Source organism: Macrobrachium nipponense, chromosome 12, assembly GCF_015104395.2.
Source record: "Macrobrachium nipponense isolate FS-2020 chromosome 12, ASM1510439v2, whole genome shotgun sequence".
Taxonomy (NCBI): domain Eukaryota; kingdom Metazoa; phylum Arthropoda; class Malacostraca; order Decapoda; family Palaemonidae; genus Macrobrachium; species Macrobrachium nipponense.
In genome coordinates this window covers 104,288,793-104,312,340 of record NC_087205.1, presented here as the reverse complement: position 1 = coordinate 104,312,340, position 23,548 = coordinate 104,288,793, and the positions used below count along the sequence as shown (strand labels likewise).

The window sequence follows — 23,548 nt, the reverse complement described above, 5'->3', positions numbered from 1 at the left end:
TAGCTTTTGCATATTAGATCTTGTTTTGATAAGTTATGCATGAATTCCTTTTTATTACGGGAGCTTATGGTGCTCCTTGGTGATGAGTTTTGTATCAATTCTTAATTGTTTTCCAAATTTTTAGCATATAGAATCATTTCATCGTGCAGCATGTTATTTTAGTAAATGCAGATTAGCTTTGTAGTTGTGAAGATCATAGTTTGCATATTTGCATTTGATGTTAAGAATTTCATTGCCAATCTATTTTCTTTTGCAGTTTTCCTTTTGCCTAAAGGTACAGGCTTTTGGCATTAGCCATGTTTTGGTATACAGTTTTGTGAAAATTGATTTTTGATATATTTGTTGGTAATGTATTATTTAGTCGACAATATTTCTGAATGATTGCTTTGAAATTTATATTATCATATAAAGATAACATTGTAGATATTAAATTGGTTATCAGAAGTTATGAATGTTGCCCATATTCATAATTGTTTAGTGTCTTCAAGCCTTCCATTGATTTGCTTTTGGGCATCTTGAAAGGAATGTTCCATGTGAAATAAAATCTTAATATACTGTAGTAAGAATTTAAGGTTAGTTTAGCAATTGTATGTAATGTGCCATATATGAAATTGTAGGAGACGATACCGGTGGGGAATGTGGAGGGCGAATTTATCGCAAGTCCATGAGTAATGATGCACCACACCATCCTGAAGTTCCCCCATCCCGTTCTGTCTCAGATTCAACTTATCACTACAATAGTCATCTTACGGCTCCATTTCCTCGTAGAAGATCTTCGTCATCCAGGTAAATCCTCTGTCTTTCCTACCTGTTATTTCTTTTATCATTGATTTTATCTGGTTTTTGTTAGGTGAACTCAAATTGCCTGATACTGGATATTACATATCTTCATTACTGATATTGTGAAGGGGAGGGTAGGATCTCTATATTACTCATGTTACATATCCAGCAGCAGTGCTAAATGCAAGTATATAATCTTCTAATCTTATTTTCCCACTCAGACTTTTTTTATTATTAAGGCTGATGGTACTTAAAAAATTAGGTGAACTTTTTTTGTCATTGTTAGGGTAAGATGGTATAATTTATGACAGTGATTATGATTGTATTTACATTCAGGATTTTATTGATACTACTCATGATGTAGAATGCTCTTAAACATTGTTTTGCTTAAAATAAAAATAGTGCTTCAGATCTGAACGGTTATTGGATTCATAGAGACAAAGGAAAGAATTGTAAGTTGGTACTATAGCAAATTTCATCAAGCAACTGTTCTATAGCTGTAACTTAGTGTCAGAGAGCAACTCTTATAAAACTTTAATTGGTAAATGGAACCAGTGTGAATTTTATTTCAAAAGACTTGTTCCTGGGATATGAAATTCTTCCTAAAATATTGGATATTCTTTTCAGTAGCAAGGTCAAGATTTCCATACTTGACTGTTTTGTTCATGTAGTTTTAATTTCATAATATCTTCAAAATCACAGTCTTATTAAACAACTAGCTTACTATCATGGCTCTGCCAAGCATAATCATAGGTGTGATAAGGAAAAACATGCTGAACAGTAATGCTCGGCAGAGCTGTAGCAATAATAGTTTTAGTTTCGAATGGTTAATGGACATGAAAAAACTTGTGTGGCAAAGAACTTATAGTTTTTTTACTCAAAAAACCAATAATATATAATATAGTATATGCCTTGAATGCTAGGCAGAAGAAAAGTCTCAGAGTGACCCCCGAGGTTTGAACAATAGAACACAGGATTCTTGTAATGTCTGAAAATAAACCAGATCTATATTCAAGGTATGTTAGCTTGCTGGCTTCTTGTTGCAATGGTATATATGGTAAATAAGTGGTAACCCAGAGGCAGGAAACTGCCTGCCAGCAGCCTGTGAAATGCTGACCAGAACATCTTGAGGCTGTGCCACTTGTGAGTGCTAATAATTCAGGACCCCACAGATGAGTTATGAACCTACTTAATAATCTGGCCCACTGAGATTTTCAGATTTCTGTGCTTAACGTACCTGAGACAAAATTTGGAAAAAGTTAAAGGACACTTAAAGTACTTTCATCCTCAGATTGGAGACATTCTTAGGGCACTACATCTAAAATCAAGGAAAGAGGGAATTACAGAGACTTCATGCACATTAACCTCTGCCTTTGCCCCTTTCTCCAAAGAGGATGCAGATTGGACTATTTAGATAACCTATTAAAACCAGTGCAAGAGTGAATTCTTATTTATACTTTATATTCTTTGACTGGTATTTGGGAAAAGATTAATCATTAGTTCACAAGGCACACTTTTCTCTGTAAGTAAATCCTTGCTACTCTTAAAGGGTAAAGCAATTGATTTTCCTTGCTAGAAGTGATTATTTAAGAGAGTCAGATTGGCAAATCATATCTAGGTTATCAAGAGACTGGGTCAGCGAAGTTGGGCAAGATGGAGAGCTCAATTGAAAACCAATTCTTAGAATGAGTCAAAGCCCTTGACAAACCATGAAGTTAGTGTAGCCCTGTCAAAGAGACCAGAGCTTGGAGGAACATGGTTTTCAGTGTTAGGTCAACAGCATTCGAAGAGATCAACGCCTGGTAGGCCATCGAGGACCTCGAGTTCGGCAGGGCCTTCCCGTTCGACACAGCCTAATTCTCAAGATCAATGCCCCTTTCGCTCTCGTTCCTTTAAATCAAGAAGGGCCCCCAGGGGCAGAGGTCAAGGAAGCCGTTGGTAGGTTAGGCGCCTCTCCCTCTCCTGCGCCACGAGTGGGGGGTTGCCTGGCTGGCCATTGGGCCAAGTGGCAGAGTTACAGGGCGGAGAAGTGGGTGGTAGATGTCCTTCGGGTGGGATACCTGTTGTCATTTGACTTCTTCTCTCCTCTGTCGGACAAGCCGCAGCTCAGGAAGACGTATCCTCCAGATTCTCTGAATTTCTTGGCTCTTTGGGAGGAAATGCAGAAAATGCTGGACAAGGATGCGATAGAGGAAGTAGTGCGTCCGTCCCCGGGGTTTTACAGTCACATCTTCTTGGTGCCCAAGGCGTCAGGAGGATGGAGGCCTGTGATCGACTTATCCACCTTGAATCGCTTCATCAGGAAGACACGGTTCAAGATGGAGACCCCGTGCTCGGTGTTGGCAGCTGTGAAGGAAGGCGACTTCATGCTGTCAATAGACTTAAGGGACGCATACTTCCAAATCCCTGTTCATCCCACGTCCAGGAAGTTCCTTCGCTTCTCTCTTGCTGACAAGATCTTCGAGTTCAGTCTTGTGCTTAGGGCTGACGACAGCCCCTCAAGGTTCTTCTCCCTTGTGTCAAGTTGGGCCCATGCTCAGGGGATCTGTTTGCTGAGGTACCTCGACGATTGGTTAGTCTTAGCAGTTTCCAGGGAGAAGCTGCTGCAGGACAGGGATCGTCTACTTCGGTTCTGTCTGGACCTGGGGATATTAGTCAACCAGGAAAAGTCGAACCTCATACCCACTCAAAGGATTCTCTACCTGGGCATGGTCATCGATACGACAGTGGCAAGAGTTTTCCAGTCAGATCAGAGATTGGAGAAGTTGCGGGCTGTAGTGCGCAACTTCCTGTCAAAGTCACATCAGTCAGCTCATCAGTGGCAGGTTCTTCTGGGAGTGTTATCTTCCTTGGAGAAGCTGGTCCCTCATGGGTGTCTTCATCTTCGGTCTCTGCAATGGAGACTGGGAGAATTCTGGTCTCCGGCGGGGGACTCTCCCCTGTTTATGGTTCCTCTCTCTTCGTTGGTGATTGGACGACCAGAATCTGTTGAAGGGTGTCCCTCTGTTCTCTCCCACCGGACTTCCTTCTGTTCTCGGACGACTCCCTCGCAGGTTGGGGTGCGCACTTAGGCGGCCTCATCACTTCAGGCGATTGGGGTTTGGAGGACAAGCAACAACTTATCAACGTCTTGGAGTTGAAGGCGGCTTTCCAAGGTCTGAATGAGTTTCGGGGGATGGTAGAGGGTCACTCTGTCGTTCTCATTTTGGACAACACCACGGTGGTAGCCTAAGTGAACAAACAGGGAGACCTGGTTTCTCAGCAACTCCATGCCTTGACCGTCAAGCTTCACCAGTGGGCAATCAGCAATTCGGTAGAGCTGTCAGCCAGGTATATCCCAGGGAAACGGAACGTAGTCGCAGACAAACTCAGTCACCGGGATCAGATCCTAGGCACAGAGTGGTCCCTTCATCAAGTGGTGGCAGACAAGCTTTTCCAGATTTGGGGGAGACCCATGCTGGACCTTTTCGCGACACGCTACAACAGGAAGCTGGAGGTGTTCTGTTCAGTGGTTCCAGATCCCTTAGCATTGGCAGAAGAGACATTCCAACATCCCTGGGACAACCTGGAGGTGTGTGCCTTCCCTCCATTTTGTTTGATCCGTCAGGTTCTGAACAGGCTGATGAGTTCACAGGGTCTCCAAATGACTGGTAGCCCCTCTGTGGCCTCAGGCAGAATGGTTTTTAGATCTGCTGTCGTGTCAGAGATTCCGAGGGAGATTCCCCCTTGGCGGCATCTCCTGTGTCAGCCCCATGCAGAAAGGTTCCACCAGTCAGTAGAATCCCTGTCTCTTCACGGTTGGAGGCTATCAAGTATCTTCCCCGAGCGAGAGCTTTACTCAGAGAACAGCTGGGCACATGTCCAGCAGTCTTAGGAAGTCAACCTCCGTAGTTTACCAAGGCAAATGGGCGATCTACTGTGATTGGTGTCGTAAACGGGGTTTTTATCCACTCGCGACCTCTATTCAGTGAATAGCTGACTTTTTAACCTTCCTCAGAGACGAGAAACGTTTGTCCGTTTCTGCTATTAGGGGCTACAGGGCGGCACTGAGTTTGGTGTTACGCCTTGAGGGTATCGACATCTCCTCTTCCTGGGAACTTTCCCTGCTAATTAAGGGGTTTGAGCAGTCCAGTTCTCCTAGAGAGCTCAAGCCTCCAACGTGGGATGTTTCCTTGGTGCTTAAGAGCTTAACTAAGAGTCCATATGAGCCCTTTCGTCGCTCATCTGACAGGAACCTGACGCTCAAGACAGTTTTCCTTTTGGCTTTGGCATCTTCCAAGAAGGTAGGAGAGCTCCACGGTCTGAGTTATGAGGTGAAGCACACCAGGGGTTGGAAGTTGGTTTCCTTCGAATTTGTCCCGGAATTCGTGGCCAAGACCCAAAACCCTTCGGTGCATGATGACAGGTTCACTTCGTTTTCCATTCCATCACTGACTGACTGTGTGGGTGGTGATGCTCAAGAGCTTTTGTTGTGCCCTGTCTGGGCCCTGCGTTGCTATCTTAAAAGAAATCGGCGCCTTAGACCAGGCTGCCGCAGACTTTTTGTTAGCACAGGCTGTACAAAGAAAGAAGTGTCTAATAATACTATCTCTTTTTGGATATTGGAAGTCTTCAGATAGGCGTACTTGACTCTTGATGATTCCACCACCACCACGTCTGTGCAGGCTAGAGCACATGACGTTAGAGGTATTGGTCACTCTCTGGCTTTCAAAAAGAACTTGGCTGTACATATAGTGCTGAGTGCTGGTACTTGGTTACGCCAGTCCACCTTCACATCCTTCTATCTTAAGGATGTTGCCCACAGATCTATGGACATGTTTTCCCTGGGTCCTGTGGTGGCTGCCCAACAGGTTGTGTAACTCATAGTTGCCCTTAATGGGGCACCTTTGTATCTTACCTAAGATGATTGTGTAGATGAGAGAATGAGTGATTGGCTGGTCTCCTTCTTTCTCTTGTACCTTTCCTTCTTCCTTCAGGCGGTTTAAGGAATAGACACGTCATTTGCTGGACTGGTCTGATACAGGTGAGTGAGGTAGTCATACTGGTAGTGTGGTCGTGCATTATACAATATTTTACCCACTATTTGGTAGCATAGGCTCCACTCCTTGGCAAGGAGGATTCGCGAGTAATACAAACCCTAGTGTCTTGGTTTGTTATTGGACAGTCAAAGTTTCTCTTTGGTTCCCTGTACAATGGTTATCCCATAGTATATCATTGTACGTCACTCAGGTTCTGAGTGGTTAGATATTAGTTTATCTAGCTTCTCAACGGGCTTCAGTCAATCTCTAAGAACTATTTCTTTTGAGAGCTGGACTGGTGGGTAGGCTCCCAGCCGGTCTAGGATGTCTTATACCTCCCTCCAAGTATGAGTCTATCCTATTGTTAAGACCAAAGGTTTGTTTGTGTATGAACAAATGACAAATTTTCTAAGACAATTTGTATTTTTCATAGCTACAAACCTGAGGTCTTAATGTTATACTGCCCACCTCTAGCTGCCCCTCTGTTTGTTAAGTCATCCTGAGTTGGGAAAGACTGGCGTAGATGAGGTCTTTGACCACTCTTCACCCGTTCTACGCATGTGTTGCCAGATATCACAAGATTCCTTGCTTTCATCTGCTTTTAACCGGATCCAGCTAGGCGCTAGAAATTACCCTATTGTTAAGACCTCAGGCTTGTAGCTATGAAAAATACAAATTGTCTTAGAAAATTTGTCATACTTCTTCCTCATGGCATCAGTGATGTTCTGAGTCCATTGAAAAAAAATTAGGAGTATTTTATCCCCCATGGTGTTCAGATATGCTTTGGCCTTGGTATTTTCAGGCATACCAGTGTTTCTATCTCAGGATAGTGTGAATAGATGATCTTGGAAAAGTTTGAGAAATGAAGTGCATCTATTGAAGTCCCTTCTCAATAGTATTTTTTTCCCAACTATGTCTGTCTTTCAACAACACATTGTACACTAGCCTCTAGCTTTCACCCTGTCATTTAAGCAGACCTTGTAGCTGTATGGATAGATCACAACCTATTTACATTTGACATATCAGTTCCAGAGGCCAGATTGCTCAACGCAGTGTATCACTCTTTTCCTCCTCTTATTCTTAACCTTGGCTCACTAGGGTGCAGTTCCACTGTTGCAGAAAACTGTTCAGTCAAAGGCCAAGGAACTTCCCTGAAAGAAAGAAACAGCATTGGATAGCCTGTACAAATACTTCTGTTCTCCAAAGATTTTGCATAGGTATCAACACATGTGATGGCTGTTGGGTTAGAAGGATAATAACAGTCATTCATTTCTGCTTTAGAAGCACAAGTATTAATGTCTGATGGAACTACTCATTAAGTTCCCTCATTCTTACACTTTTTTGGTGAATCTCCTGATTTGTGTGTGTGTGTCTGTGTGTGTCTTGAATATATCTTTTGAGGAAGTTGCAAGATAACCTTATATAATATTTAAACTGATATCATTAAGGTCTTACTACACAAGAAAGACTGTGAGAATAAGCCAGGGAACTTTATGACAATTATAGTGACTCATCTTCAGGAAAGATAAGTGTATCATAGGAAACATCATGATAAGACAGAATCAGACTCTAATTTTGCATAAACTGTATGGATTTCATAATTCCGTGGCATTTTTAGTATATCTGATTAGTTAACTTTGAGCAGTAGATAGATTTTCAGAAGGAATTTGACAGCATGTTGCATGAAAGATTGAAAAGAAAAAATAAGAAACCTATGTACTTTACATGCAGCAGGATAAAGACTGGTTAAGTAAAAGGAAACAGTTGTCATCAGTAGGACAAATGGTATTGGAAAAAAAGTCATAAGTGATGTGACTGAAGTACTGGTGCCTGTTCTTCATTACCTACATAAGATTTGGCCTTGGGCTAGTTAACAAAATTACTAAGTTAGGTGGTGATGCAAAACTTGGTATTGGTGCTGATAACAGTGAAGCAGTTACAACGACTATCAAAATGTCTGAAGCAAGTACCAGGCAGCTGTTCATGAAAATGTCAGATGCTTTTTAGCATGGAAAAATGCAAAAAATGCTGTCTTGCACAAGGGTCATAATACTGTAACTAGAATGCCAGATGTGAACTGTTTAAGGGGGCCTGCCGGAACCCTTATATATGGGGGTATAGGGCAAAAAATGCAAAGTCATGAAAAAATTCATGGAGCTTCATATGGCAATTGAGAATACGTATATGAAATATTTAGCCAAAATTCTTCTTACTTTCGTAGTTACAGGGTAATTAGTTAACGTTACTCAATAAGCCTAAAACATTGATCCGTACAAGAAAATGCAATATTTCTTCTATTATCGTAAATTTTGATAATTATTATCAAAGAAATTGGGAGAAATGGCATCTATAGACAATCCCCGAGTCGAGAAGGGAGACTTCAGAGTCAGCTACCAAGTCCAACTGTCCAACCATGATTCAGTGTGAGCACAAACGTCAAGTAGTCTACACGTTCGAGTTTTACCTCTGACATTCGCTTGCTTTTACGTATGTTTATGCATGTTTCAGCAAGAATTTCATCATGCCAATGAGGAAAAGACAAGGAAAACATCTCGCTAACATACAGACGAAGAAAAATCGCTCAAGTATTATTACAGAATATCATAATATACGCGTAGTTAGTGAAGAGAGAGGGGAGGGTTGCGTAGTAACGCCCCCGTCTTGCCTGACAGCACACGTCACACTGTGCCCAAGGCTACGATCTTTGAGCAAAGAGATCTTCATTTATGATAAATAACATAGTTTTGGTTTTTTAATACCCAAACTGGAAAAATTCATAATAATCATGATTTATTAAATTGGCTTTGTAAAAAGAGAGTACACCTTCGAGTTTCACCTTTGACATTCTCTTGCATTTACGTTTGTTTATCTTTGTTTCGGCAAGAACTCATCATGCCAAAGAGGAAAATACAAGAAAAACATCTCGCTAGCATACAGAAGAAGAAAATTTGCTGTAATAAGCAGAGTTAGTGAAGGGGAGAGAGAGAGTTGCGTAGGAAGGAGTGCCCCATCTTGCCTCAAGCAGTGCCCCAGGCTACAATATATGAGCAAAGGGATCATCATTTATGATTAAATTATCATAAATAAAATAGTTTTGGTTTATTAATACACAAAAAAGAAATATACATTCATAATAATCATTATTTATTAACATTTTCTTTATAGAAATACGAAGGAAAACTTTGAACGCCCGTATCTCAAAACTATACTTATTGACCTTCAAAATCTATCTTCTCACTTAGTTTTAAAGTTATAACATTGGAATTTGATATATAACTCAGAAAGACATTATAGAACAATCAAATAAAGCTCTTTTTTTCCAATGTTTTGTTTCGTCTTTTTTTTATAAATTTTTTTCTCCTGATTTATAGGGTTTATTTTTTTACCATGTTGAAAAATTCATATCTAGCAAAAAAATGATTTTTAGAAAAAAAAACTCCTCATTCGATTGGAGGTATATATCAGGTCTATATATGGTAGTAATCCTAGGTCTTGATATTAAATATTAAGGGAGGAGATAGAATTTGAAAAATGGTTATTTTCGGGATAAATCGCCCTGGCGTCACAAAACCGAAGGTCAGAGGCGAAAATCATATGCGGTTTGGAGATGTCCCAAGTCACCTTATTAAGCGGTATGAATATCAAAGTCATTGTTACGGACTCTGAGATCTCAGAGACAATGTTACGGTGTCGAAATATCCTGGAAAGGGTCGACACAATGTTACGGCCTCTGAGAGAGGTCCACTTCAGGTTCAATATGAAATAATAGAAAAAAAATATATCAACACCAACAGTTGAAACTGGGGATATGAATATAGAAAGAAACACTAACACAACAAAGGTTTATTTACAAGCTTACTAACAAAGGTAAATGCAGAATGGTATCTCCTATTTACATAAAAAGATAGAATCTTACACTGCATGAACTGGGGGAACAGTGAGGCAATTCAAATACTTGCTAGTCAATTTGGCAATTCGACGCGCTGGCTTCATAAATGTAGAGCGGCAATTGCAGTCGTCCTCTTGACTCCGTATTGCAGAAACTTGTCTACTTGAAAGGCAGGAACTCCCCAAAACCTGTAGCAGGAAATTTTCTTCTCTGAAGTCTGCTCGACATCGAGAAAACACGGCCGTCCACTCTTGAAGACGACTAGACCAATATCCAACCAACTCTCGAACAACTCTTCTTTTGATTGATACTTCGTCGGTTCCTTTTTCTCGTATCTCTCACGGATGATCTCTGCTGCTGCTGATCTCTCACTGATAATCTGATCTGTGGCTCTTACTCTCTGTGACTAACTGGAGTCCCTCTTGTATGATCTCTCTCTCTTCTACAATCACTGTTTGCTCCTACTTCTTCCGTCGTATTTATACGGCATCCTGGGGGCGGAGCCTACGGCGAGCGTCACAAGTTCCCGAGATTGCTAGAATTTCTTAGATGAATCTAGACGAGGTATTGCATCAGAAATTGCGGCGTTGCTCATGTCACATTGGCGTGTTTTTGCGCTCCACAACACGCCCGACGATTCCAGAACAGCCGCGAGAAAAAGGCGCCTCCAACACGGGCGCGAAAACCTCCTTACTGCCGAACTTCTCGAAAATGCGTTCTCCTTTCCTTTATCTTTCTTTGCTAGGAAGTAATAACCATCACAGCCATGTCCTTAAAAAATGGCATTAGCCGGCCGGCCCCCTTAATGAGGAGATAGTTATCATCAAGAGAAAGATCTAAGAACCATTCACCATTGTGAGTATAATACTTTATGGAGTTTTTTTTTACCATGAAATTGATAGGATTCACCAAGTATCAATTAACCTCTATGAAAAAAGAACATAACTGAATACAGTGCTGCCCAAATTCTAGGTAATTCTGTCAGTCAGATACATGCAATATCTAAGGAAGTTAGAATGCCTTAACCTGCTCTGTACAGAAAGGTATATAGAGGTCAATATATTCTAACAAAATACAGGTGTCCATATTTGCCTTAATAGTTACCAGCCTATAACCAGTGGATGGAAATTGGAACTGAAAAAAGGTGTGATTTTGGTAGCTTGTTAGACTTTTCAGTAATATAAACGTAGTATCCAAATTGCATGTACATACATGACTTGAGAGGCTTGGCAGGTAGAATGTTTGTTTGGTGCAGTGAGCCTGATTTTGGGTATGGATTTAGTATTGAAATAACTTAATTATTCTAAATTTTGGGGGGATTTTAATCCTGTATTAATTGTTTTTTTATTAACTGATGTAGGATATGTGTAGGGCCTTGACAGTGCATTTTTTAACTGGCCAGTTAAATTTAGGTCTAGATTGTATTTTCATGAATTATTCTGGTTACTTGTAATTTACTGTTGTCATAGAGCAAAGACTGATGTTTAGATTGTATTTGAAAATTGTTTGGGTTTGGTGTGTAAATACTTTTGTATACACATTGTGTATGCCTTAAATTATAATAAAGCCATTTAATAAAGCCTACCAAGTTTTCTGTATTATGTTGGTGTTTGGTGTTTTTATAGCTCTTTGGGTGTTCCAGTCTTAGGATTTACATGTAATCTCTCAATTATCTGGACTGATAGAGCTAAGGCCCTGTCAGATAAGGGCAGCATCCGGATATGCGCAAATAAAAAACTCTACTGGTGTAAAATGGCAACTCTAAACCCTTCCTTCTTTACCTTGTCAATACCACGTGCAGAATCATAAACACTAATTAGTATGCTTATGGACAACTACCATCACACTTTACACTGAAAACTTGCAAAAAGCAATTATCTACAATATTTTCCCAAGTTTGTAGTGAAATATACACTTAAAAAAAATAAAAGTAAACCCCTTTCTTGACTCTTGTATGTAACACGCAGTACAGGAGGTTATACAAACAATTGTTTTTTGTCTGAACTTTCTTTAAAATAAATCATACACAAAAAAACCTACAAATAAAAAAAATCTTTTTCTCTATCACTTACCTGTGTACAATGCCTTTGTTGTTAACTATGGCCAGACTTTTTAAAAACTTGAGGGAGGTTTACAAGCCTCCCCACCTCCTCCCCTGCCTCCAAATTAACTTTGTCATCAAGTCTGGCATCATTCATCAGCATCATCATCATCTTTATCTTCTTCTGCCTCCTGTGACTCCCAGAAGCCATTGTATGGGGAAGTGGCTGAAAGAGGCCAAGAGGTGCCTAGAGGGTCAGGGTCATCGAAGTTGAACAGCAACACATCAGATTCTTGACTGAAGGAGCCCCACATATCGGCAAAGGCTCCACTGCTCGCCTGCAGTTCCAAGCTGAACAGCTTAGTTACTGAAGAAGTGGTTGGTGATGAGCATTGGGGTTTGGTATCTGAAGAAGCTGTCAAGGGAACTTTGATGATATGTACAATTATTCTGTTTCACAATAACATTCTGTCAGAACTCACATTTGTGCAACTGTGTCCAAGGCCCTGGGGAAGTCATTGAGGTCCTTTTGCCTTTTGCCATAACCTTGCAGGTCTGACTCTTGGATGTTCTCTTCCCAAAGTCCGTTTTGTATTTCTTCAGCTTGCCGTGTGAAGACTTGACATTAAGCAAGGTTGACCAATTAATGCCATACTCCTCCATGATGTGACCTAGACCATCCTACCTTAATTCTCTTGATTTCTAGTTTCTGTTAAAGGGTCAGCACACACTACACTAGCAGCCCTGCAATGCTGCAGGCACTACAATGAAAGCCATTTGCTCTGAGTAGAGCATTGAATAGGGAAACCAATCATTAACAGTTCAAACAAGCAATTGATCATGCGCGACTGTACAAAGAGGGAAAGCAATTACATTGATACTTTCCAGATTTAGTCAGTCAGTGAAAGATATGTTTGTGAAGCATATGCCTTTCAGCCATTAAAAAGCAAGAAATTACAATGACATATACAAGTCCCTCAATGCGTAAAAGGTTATAGAAAATATAAGTGTTTGCCTACCCACACACCTACTACCATATGCTGTTGAACTGATGATGTAAGGCAGTCCCCAGTTAATGGTAGTGGGTTCCATTCCTGGCCAAGCGCCGCTAACGAAAATTGCTGATAATTATGGTAATAAATGGCATTTACAATGTCATAAGCACCAATAAACCACTTATCAAGGCTGACAACTGCTTAGCACTGACAAACCACTTACTGATGCTGATGAACCACTTACCAATAGTACTGATAAACCGCTTACCAATGGCAATAAACTGTTTAATGACGCTGAAAATCACTTAATGCCACCCAAAAATGGAACCGTTAACTGCCCCAGCCAATAAGTGAGGACTGCCTGTATATGTATCAGTTAATAAAAAGCAACAAACAAAGTGATGTTTCAGGATGTGTTAAATGATGAGCTTTTATGCCAATAACAATCTACCTCTTTCTCTTAGTGAGAGTTTGCATTGTAAGTTGTATGTATGTAGAATGTAGGTGTGCTGACGCAGTATCACTTGTTCTCTCTCTTTCATATATTTTTTTGCATGATTTACTGTAATTTCATTACAAGTGTAGTTGACTCTTAAGTATGATGATAATATGTATGTATCATAACAGTAAACAAGAGAATATTTTATCACTGTTGAAATTTCATCTCTAACTAAAAAGGGGTAAATACAGCAATATAATTGAGAATAGCATAAACTAAAAAAAGGGAAGAAGTGTGTATGTGTATGTGTTATAGACTTTAACATTTGCAATACCCATTATTGCTCTCTCTCTCTCTCTCTCTCTCTCTCTCTCTCTCTCTCTCTCTCTCTCTCTCTCTCTCTCTCTCTCTCTCTCTCTCTCTCTCTTCATTTCTTGTGTTTATCCTTTAATAAAGTGTAGATAAAGCATAAAACAGATAAAGCTCTACAAAGTCAAAAGCCTTCCTACACCTCTCCACCCCTGCCCAGCTGGGGAAACCCCTTCCCTGGCAATTCACCCGCCAAAACAACTCTTTTGTCTGGGTTAGTCATCCTATAAACTGCTGCTTCCCTCCCATGGCACCCAGCCATCTGACTTTCCTCCTACCTTGGAAACTTTTTGTGGCCTCCTACACCCACAGACCCTTCTCAATCTTTATGAACGTAAACAGTGTTAACAGCATTTCCATAAGCTTTGCAGCATTGCCAACCATTGGAGAGTGGTTTTTCAAATTTTTTGAAATTTATATATATCTGGCCCCTGAGGTCTGTTTGTGCCTGGATAATGTTGATTCCGGATAAGGTGACTCTGGATAATCGAGAGATTACTGTACGTATAGTGTTTCATTTACAATAGTAGGGAGAGCAATGGCTATGTGAAGAATGAATGTATGGAATGCATTGGGTGCTAGGTTTAGGTTATATTTCAGATATCCTCCTGGATGCCTTTTTCTTGCTGTTGTGGCCCACAAGTACAGTACATTATACTGAGAAGTGCAATGGTGGAAGATGAGCTGCTTTTGTTTGGATGCCTGTTTTGAAAGGTAATGCCTCTGGTGCTTCTTTCTCTCACTTAAAATGTTGCTGCATGTTCACATCAGATTCCATCATATGTGCACCAGGTCATTGAATGAATCAGGCAATGTCTGCTTCTGTTATTTAACAATTTCTTTATTACTGTTGATCCAGGCATGGATTTTATCAGTAATAAATCATTTCAGGCATTTTGACTTGCGTTCTTGAATTAACTAATGCATGGCAGTTTGCCTGTCCTTGCCTTTTACCTCTATTTTTCCATTCTTATTCTCTCGCGATTAGTCTTTGGTTGTTAAAGAGGGTAGGTTTGACAGCATGCCTCCTCGCCCTTAGAATTTGGGTAACTAACATCTTTGAGTGAAGTTATAGTCTTACATTAAGGTCTACATCTAGTGCAGTGTCTAATCTTTACAAACTGACAACCCAAAAGGCTCCAAGATCTTTGTCACATGTGGTATTTGGATTTGAGCCTTCATGCAAATTGTAAGAAGGGTGGTTCATAATATTCTTTCAAGTGTAACCTTATGGTGTGCACAGGAAAAAGCCCTGCAACACATTGTTGACCTGTGCAATACACTGTTTTTGCCCATTCCAGAGCAACAAATTTGAACAATTAACAAGACATCAAGCACTTTGAACCTATTTTAAGGTTAGAAAACAGAAAAAGGAAACATTTGAGCAAGACCAACCTTGATGTGATCTAAGGAATAAAATTTTTTCAAGTTGAAAATTCTTCAGCCTTTCCAGCATTAGAAACAGACAAGAAAATGTCATCATTGAGGCTTGAAATATATTACCAAGATGCTCAACAACAGTTGTTATTCATTTAAATAAAGTAACAAATAAAAAATGTGCCAAAGTTTCTTCAGTGCAATAGAGTTTTCTGTATAACATATAATGCTGTATAAAACCATCAACTATGACCGTCATCTCTACAGTTGCTCACCATATGTGATAGTGTGAGGGTTCTTTCTATGGCTCTGGGAAGCACTGCCAGATGCACGATCCATGGCTAACGTTAACCTTGAATAAAATAAAAAACTACTGAGGCAAGGGAGTTGCAATTTTGTATGTTTGATGATTGGAGGGTGGATGATCAAAATAAATTTGCAGCCCTCCAGCCTTAGTAGTTTTTTAGATCTGAGGGTGGACAGACTGACAGACAGACAAATCCTTCACAATCGTTTTCTTTTACAGAAACTAAAAAGGATAATTTTAAACCACCTCTTAAAATAAATATGGAAGCAATTTGGTGATCATGATCATTGATAACCTTTGCTGGACTTTTGCCTCCAAGCTACCATGCCTTTTAATAATAGAAAAAACAAATGTACAGTTTATCCACATTGTAAGAGAAATCTACTATATCTTTGTACTGTAGAACATCAAGGAAGAACCAAGGAAGAAGTGTCCAAGAATACCATTTCTTTTGTCTTCATGAAATGATTAGACATGCCAATTCCTCACCTTCAAGTTCTGTTACAAATATACTGTGCATGCAAGAGCACATGCCATCAGAGGTTTAAGTTCCTCTCTGGCATTTAAGAAGAATTTGTATGTTTATAGGATTTTGAATGCTGGGTCATGGCTTTGGCAGACCACTTTCACTTCCTTTTACCTCAGGGATATTGCCTTCAGGTCCTTGGACACTTTTTCCTTGAGTTTGATGGTGGCTGCCCAAGAAGTTATATAGCTCATCCAGTGCCCCTGGCGGGACAGTTTGTATCATGCCTAAGATGATTGTGTGGAAGAGAGAGTGAGGGAGATGAGAGGTCTCCGTCTTTCCTTTTTTCCCATTCATTCCTATAGGCGGGTTGAAGATTAGACATCATAAGCTGGATCTGGCTTGATACACGTGAGTGTGGCAGCCATACTGTTCTAGCCCTTATTTTTTTTTGTCCCATACAACATACATATCTACTTCTCAGTAGCATATAGGTACTCCTCTCTCCAGCAAGGGGAGTGAGGAGTATATGCTACTGAGAAGCAGATTTTATGTTGTATACAAACCCTTTGCCTGTGGCCAGCATAGTTTGTTGCTTGAACAGATGAATTTCTCATTTTCTTTCATGAGGACAATGAATCTGGACATGTCTCATTGTGTTAATTCCCTGTGGACTGAGTTTTAGATACCTATATATCTAGTCTCTCACAGGCTTAAACCCCCTTTAGAACTCTCATTTCTCAGAAGGGTGGTCGGGTGTGACGAACCTCCAGTCGTTTCAGGATTCTCGTACCTCCCTCCAAGTATGAGTATCCTATTGTTTAGACCGAAGATTTGTTACGCATATGAACAAATGACAAATTTTTAATAAATTTGTATTTTTCATAGCTAGCAAACCTGAGGTCATAGCAATGACTGTCAACCTCTAGCCACCCCTCTAGTATCCTGGGTTGGAAGAAAGACTAAATGCGTCATGAGGCTCATGGGTGGTCGATTACCACTCTCCACCTCTTCTACGCATTAGATACCAGATGCCACAGATTCGTTGCGTATAGTTCTACAATCTTTGATTGTTTTTTTAACTGGTTTCCAGCTGGCACCAGAAGATTTATCCCATTGTTAAGACCTCAGGTTCGTTAGCTATGAAAAATACAAATTGATTAAAAATTTGTCATATCAAATCAAAACGATAAGCTTATATTACTGTGAAAGTGATTAGTTTAGCACAGTGTGCAAGGTTTTTAAGGGTTCTATATTGTTTTGAAATATAGAATGAAAAGATAAGAAATGACTAAAACTTGAATTAGATCAACAAAGAATTCCAGTACTATGTAAGAATAAAAAAGTATAAGTAGATTCTGTAAGTAAGTAAAGGTTGGAGATTTGTTGGATGTATTTTTTTAATGCCATTGGTGTCGTTGTCTTCTCAAAATAATATTTCAAAAGTTTGTTGAGAACAAGAAAGCAGATGGGGGCTCTAGGCTATTTGGTTTTCACTTGCACATTTTCACAAAGTTTTCAGAACCCTGAAGTTCAGAATTAGAATAGTAATATAGCATGCTTTGTTTCTAAATTTTTCAACATTCATTATGGAATATGAAGTTACATGGACTATTTAGTTGATAATTTTTGGTAATAAAATATCAAAGGCAAATATTTATTTAATTTCTTATTGTCTTAGATAATTTTGCCATATCCAGGAACTTTAGTCAAGGCGATTATGTTGCAGAATTGAACAGACTTTTTCATTATGCCAGAGAGTAGGCTTGGTATACTATTCATGTTCATCTGTTAAGGTTGGAAAACACAATTACTAGGATGATGTGAAATGGTAAGTTTGCAGTTAAGAGTAAAGAAGAGTTACCTTTGATGTTTTTCTAGAAGTGGATAGAAAATAAAATTTCATGAAGTATGGTAAAATTTTTTACTTTTTGTGTATCAAGCACATCATGTAATCACACAGATACATAAGACAGTTCTTTTTTATTTTCTTGTTTGTAAATGTTTACCAGACAGTAAAGCCTGTTTCCATTGATTATTATACAAGATCATCAGAATGTATTTAATTGGATAAAACCTAAAATAATGATTAAAACACAGAATCTTTTTAGTATGGGCTTATCTTAGTTTAGAAAGTCAACAGTGATGAATAGTGGCAATAGATGAATGGAAATTGTCTTTAGAATAGCTTATTACAAATGTATTAGTGCTGCTGAAGAATGGCTGTGTACACTGAAAATTTTGCTCATATATTATCTCTGTACACTTACACTGCATGTACACGCAGATGCATGTATGCACTCTAAAGCACATATTTGTATAATACAGTTAAGTGACTAATTCACAGGGTTTTATTTTCATTTATAGTTGTAAAGAGCTATTAATATTTAGTTACTGCTGATAGCACTAGGAGAATAATAATTTAAATTTGACATGTGAATGTATTTCATTGTGAAAATTTTAATTACAGTATACTTTGTTTAGCTATGAATGTAATACTGTATACAAGAGAAAATTTTTACATTTCTGAGTCAGGCTTTCCAAGAAAAAATTTAATATTGAAAATGTTTATGATTATAAGAGAACTTATTTTATCCAGTGCCTTAGTTAAAAGATAAAATGAAGGTAATTTATTTTAAGTTAACTTTCAGTAAGTTGTTCCTGTGCATTTGCTTACTAAGGCTTGACAAGAAACTTGTAAAAAAATTTTTCTGGCGAAAGTGAACTTTCTTCTCTGAACAATAATAGATGAATACGATCAGTGTCATTTTTATATCCATAGTCCACAGCGCAAGTCGTCCTCATCAAGGTATGTGAAAGATCAAGGATAAGTACAGTAATCATTGAAAGTTTGCCTTCATTGTACTCTATTATGTTGTGTGTATTAAATAAAAATGACATTTTTTCTTATCCTGTACCTATATTTTGAGTAGCTATTATGATTGATAGATTTTGCAGTGAATGGACCCAGTTGAAATGAACATTATTTTAACTGATTTGGATTTCCTTAGACCTGGTTATTGCCTTTAAAATTTACTTACGTTAAATGCATGATTTTTTCTTTCGTTGGGTATGTTAATTCATTATAAAATTCATTTACTTAAATTTTTACATAATGCATTTAGAATAGATATTTATTTTTTTCAGTAAAGAATATATATCTGCATCTTTAAAGTTATCACATTAAAAATTTAGATGCTAACTTAATTTTGAAAATTATTTTCTTTTAAACATTTTTATATACCTAAATAGGTATCTAACCAGACCTACCCAATGATTGCCCTGTACATTAATTATCCCATAGTTCTGTAATAACATAGACTTTTCATTTTAAAAATTATACTTCCTTGAAGTATTGTCGCTATCAAGATAAAACCAGAAGTTGGACTTTTTTTTTTTATAGCTTAGTGCCTGCTTTGCTCCTTCCTGAGGTACGTAATTGTAAATTTTACAAGATAAACAGGTTTTTAATTTTTCATTATTGTGACATTGGTTGACAACAAACTACAAGTTCAAGGATTATAGTATGATTTACCATCTGTCTCAAGATACCATCTCTTTGAAGTACATTTTAATCTGTTTGTAGGACTTCCTGTTTTCCTTATCATTTCATATAGAAAGAAAGTAATGCAAGAAGAATGAATGAATAGAAAGTTGGCACTTCTTACGTGGATATTTATGAAGATGTTTTATAAAAACCTAATTTATTTTTGTTAAATAGTCAACACATCATGCACACACACACACACACACACACACACACATATATATATTATATTATATACATATATATATATATATTATATATATAATATATATATATAGATATATATATATATATATAATATATATATATATATAATATATATATATATATTATATATATATATATAGTATATATGTATATACGTATATATGAATAACTTGATCGCGAAGTATATAAAACGGGATGCTATGTATAAATAAAGGTTTTTTGCCACGAAGGAAAAAATGAAAAAGCGAGATAGCCAAGTACTTTCGGTCCTGTTTGGACCCTTTACTGAGGCAAACTGATTTTACAGAGAACAACATAGTCAAAAGAAAGCTTAATATACAAACTGACACTACAAGATTAGCAAGCAATAAGGGCGATTTTCACTCTACAGAAAGGAGGAGCCGCCTGAGGGTAGCCACACCTTGAAGGATACACACAGTAAACAAGTGATTCTCCCAGAAAAGAGTACATTTTGAAAAAACACGGGAGCATATACAATTTAATATCATGAATTTTTACACAAATTTTCCCCCCAAAAATTATTATTAATGAAAAGACGAGAGAAAATATAAATATATATATCGAGCAAGAGAAAGAGGGAGAGAAAATATCGAACCATAGAGAGAGAGAGAGAGAGAGAGAGAGAGAGAAATAATAACTATATACATGTGGGACTAATTTATTAGTTGTTCATTTATTTTAAGGTCATTCATAAACATCTTACAAATATATGGGTCCAAATGGTACATTCCCAGACTAAGATTTAGGTTGTTTTTATTAGGGATTTGTATAATTGTATAATTACTGGAATCGGCAATTATACAAATAAGGAGTGAGTGTCTAGGAACCAATAAGTTACCTAGCAATGGGACCTACAGCTTATTGTGGGATCTGAACCACATTAAATCGATAAATGAATTTGTAATCGCCAGAAATAAATTCCTTTGATTCCACGTTGGCAGAGCAGAGATTTGAACTGTGGACTACTGAATTGGTAGGCAAGCACATAACCCTTTCGTCCAATGAGGAACTCTTTAAATGTTATTATAATCTATCCCAGCTGTACAACTCATGGCATTTGATGAATTGCCTATGCATATTTATGTAGATTGGAAATGGCCTTGTTACATTATAGTTGTAAGATACATAATTATTTCTTAAGGTAAATCGTGCTGGTTAACTTTGAGTTTAAAAGTATGTAAAATTTTTAAGTGGTGTTAGTAATAAGATATGGTAAATGGTTTGCCTATCCTCTGTCTTGTGCTTTCTTTTGTTAACCTTACAGTAGTTTGATTCTATGAAGAAAATAATAAATTTTTGTGAACACACACTTTATTAAAGAGTAATTTAAACTCTCATAGGACTCTTGAATGAGTGAACAGGCATTTTTCTATATAAGAAATACAGGTATAGAATTCCTCATGTTTTGTTTGAAACACATTTCCTAGTTTTATGTATTGCATGGATCACCAGCATTGAAACTTTACTGCTATTTGTTTCTTACTTTTGTCACTATATTTCATATTTTTTGGCTCTTTAATTTATACTCCAAACATGTACAGACCCACAGTAATTATTGTTGTGCTTTGTCATTATTTCTATCCACTGTGGGAATTGACAAGAAAGAAAAATATTTGGAATGTTAATTTAGTCTTTTGTAGATTATTATTACTTTTGCTTAGCTGTATCTCTTGTTGGTTTTAAAGATATAAGTACTAAGGCCAATAGCATAATCTCTTAATGCAGTTTTTGTCACATATTATTTAGGGATCCTGCCCCATGCTCGGCACTTAAAGATTTAATCACTGCTTATTATCTGTGATTAATTAGTTTTTCAAAGTACATGTAGCCTGAAATACCTTTGGCTTTATAGAACAGCTTACATTTTATACTCTTATCTTAACATTCACAGAATTGTATCATTATTGTACATTGTATGTATTGAATATGAAATCAGATCGTATACAGGTGAATGCCAGGTGCTGTTTTGGTTTAATAACCTATATTTTCTTATGCTTTTGCACATTTTTAAAACTTTTCTCCAATTGAGATAAATACAGTGTGACTCATGGGTTTTGGATTCAGGTACCTAGTGGAAAAAAGCTTGCTGAGAAGTTCAAGCTGTTGTATGGTATTTATTTAATTTATTATAGACCCAGATTCTATATCTTTTGTTCAGTATTTTCTGATATCAGAATTAAGTACAAAAGTTTAGTCCTACACTGAATGGCATTACATCATTTGACAAGTTTCTTGTTAAAGTTTGTGTTTATCTTTGCTGTGTATGTACAAAATAATACTATTATTTAATTTTGGTAAGTTGGAAAATATTTCAGATAGAAATAAAAAAAATGAGGATTAAAGGGGTTTAATAATGTAATTTTCCTAAGTTTTGTCATGAATGAAATTAACTGAAAATAAAAGTCTAAAAAATTTAACTTAAAGTAAATTATGGAAATTAGAAAGCCAATAGAAAAAGGGAAACCATAAAATAAAGGTGGTTGGTTGTCATATGATTGAAGGACTTGGCTTATGTTTTTATTTTCTGATATGGAGAGGTGTTAATTTGAAAAATAAATATGTTTCAATTAGGTTTTGGAGGTGTAAATCACCAGCATGAAAGGCATGGCTACCCAGCATTGGGGAATATGTATGAGGGATGCCTAACGGGCTGACCTTGTCTACATGTGATTAGGGTTTGTCTGCTGCTCTGATAGCATAAAAAGTTAAATAAAAAGTATCATGAATTTTTTTCAAGAAAAGGCAGATGGCTTCAGTCATTTTTTGGTTGTATACAACAATTGTTACCTCTTAGGGAACATTGTGTTGTGTTGATTGAAAGTAGAAGGGTTGGTTAGAAGTCATCTGAAGAAATGTCCAATTACTTGTAATGGGTTTACTTTGATACTAATTGAAAACATACCAGAAAGTTTAATCTGTAATCACGATAAATGGGAAAGCTGTTGTTAGGTCTTACATTGATAAAACAAGGGTTGCTAGTTTTTGAATCTTTGGTCCTGCATCATAGTAACTTCAACAACCCAAATTCAACTTTTACTCAAGTAAATATAGAATTAATGCTAGATGTAATGGCTTAACTGCTTCCCTGAAGGTAAGACTAGAATGTGTGTAGTAATATTGGTTCCACATTGTTACAGGGCATTGATATACTCTAGGCAAATACATATTTGTGATAACCTGTAAATGTCACTTGTAGAAGGGTGTGAAGCCTAAACCGGTTTATCTGGTGGTTTTATTGGGAAATTTGTAATAAGTTCTTAAAAGCTTAGATTAAATATATAGTAGTAATGTGATTACTTAGGAAATTTTTATGATGTTGGAAAGTAAAATTATATAGTATATATGTATAACATAGAAAGTAAGTACACTTCTAAAATAGAATATGCCACATTATAACATTACTTTGTCTCCAACAGTGACCAAGGCCACAGCAAATTAGACTTTGAAGTGACCGATTTCTTTATGTTTGGATGTCCACTTTCAATGGTGTTAGTCTACCGTAAAATGGTTGGCCTGGGAGATAAGAACTGTGAGTCGGGTCCGTCTTGAATCATTTTCTGTTTTAGTAGCATTAATTTAAAATTAGAATAATGATAATGCTTTATTGTATGGTATTGTGATATTAAAGTAGGGGTTGTTTTTTCCATGATATATTTTTATTCAAGCATATTGCATTTACATATGAATGATACCCAAGTTCTAACATTTTTCTATAACTGTGAGACCAATTTTGATGTCACTATTTTTACAGATGTCATTCAGCGTCCGGCCTGTCAACAACTGTACAATTTGTTTCATCCAACTGATCCTTTGGCAGTACGATTGGAACCCTTACTATCAGCACGGTTCTCTCTACTCCCACCTATTACTATTCCAAGATACACAAAATATCCTCTTGGAGACGGCATTCCTACTCATTTACGTAAGCTATACTCACAAAAAGCTTTCAAAAGTCCAGACAACTTTATGTCATGATATGGAAGCACTTTTTAAAAAATTGTTCCTACAGGAATTCAAACCAATGCCTTTTAAGTGAAGAATGTCTTGTACGTAGCTGAATGTGTGAATGAATTTAGTTAAAAGATTAGCTGT

At 37.4% G+C, this 23,548-nt stretch overlaps 1 protein-coding gene across 1 annotated transcript in view; it reads left to right on the top strand.

The window, feature by feature from the left end:
* Window positions 1-23,548, top strand: part of LOC135224902 (protein retinal degeneration B-like) — a 143,783-nt gene that overhangs the window by 42,525 nt on the left and 77,710 nt on the right. The window contains exons 9-13 of the mRNA XM_064264227.1: window positions 257-274; window positions 618-786; window positions 18,464-18,490; window positions 22,873-22,994; window positions 23,208-23,378. Coding sequence (XP_064120297.1) covers window positions 257-274; window positions 618-786; window positions 18,464-18,490; window positions 22,873-22,994; window positions 23,208-23,378 — 507 coding nt within the window. The remainder of the gene's footprint in view (window positions 1-256; window positions 275-617; window positions 787-18,463; window positions 18,491-22,872; window positions 22,995-23,207; window positions 23,379-23,548) is intronic.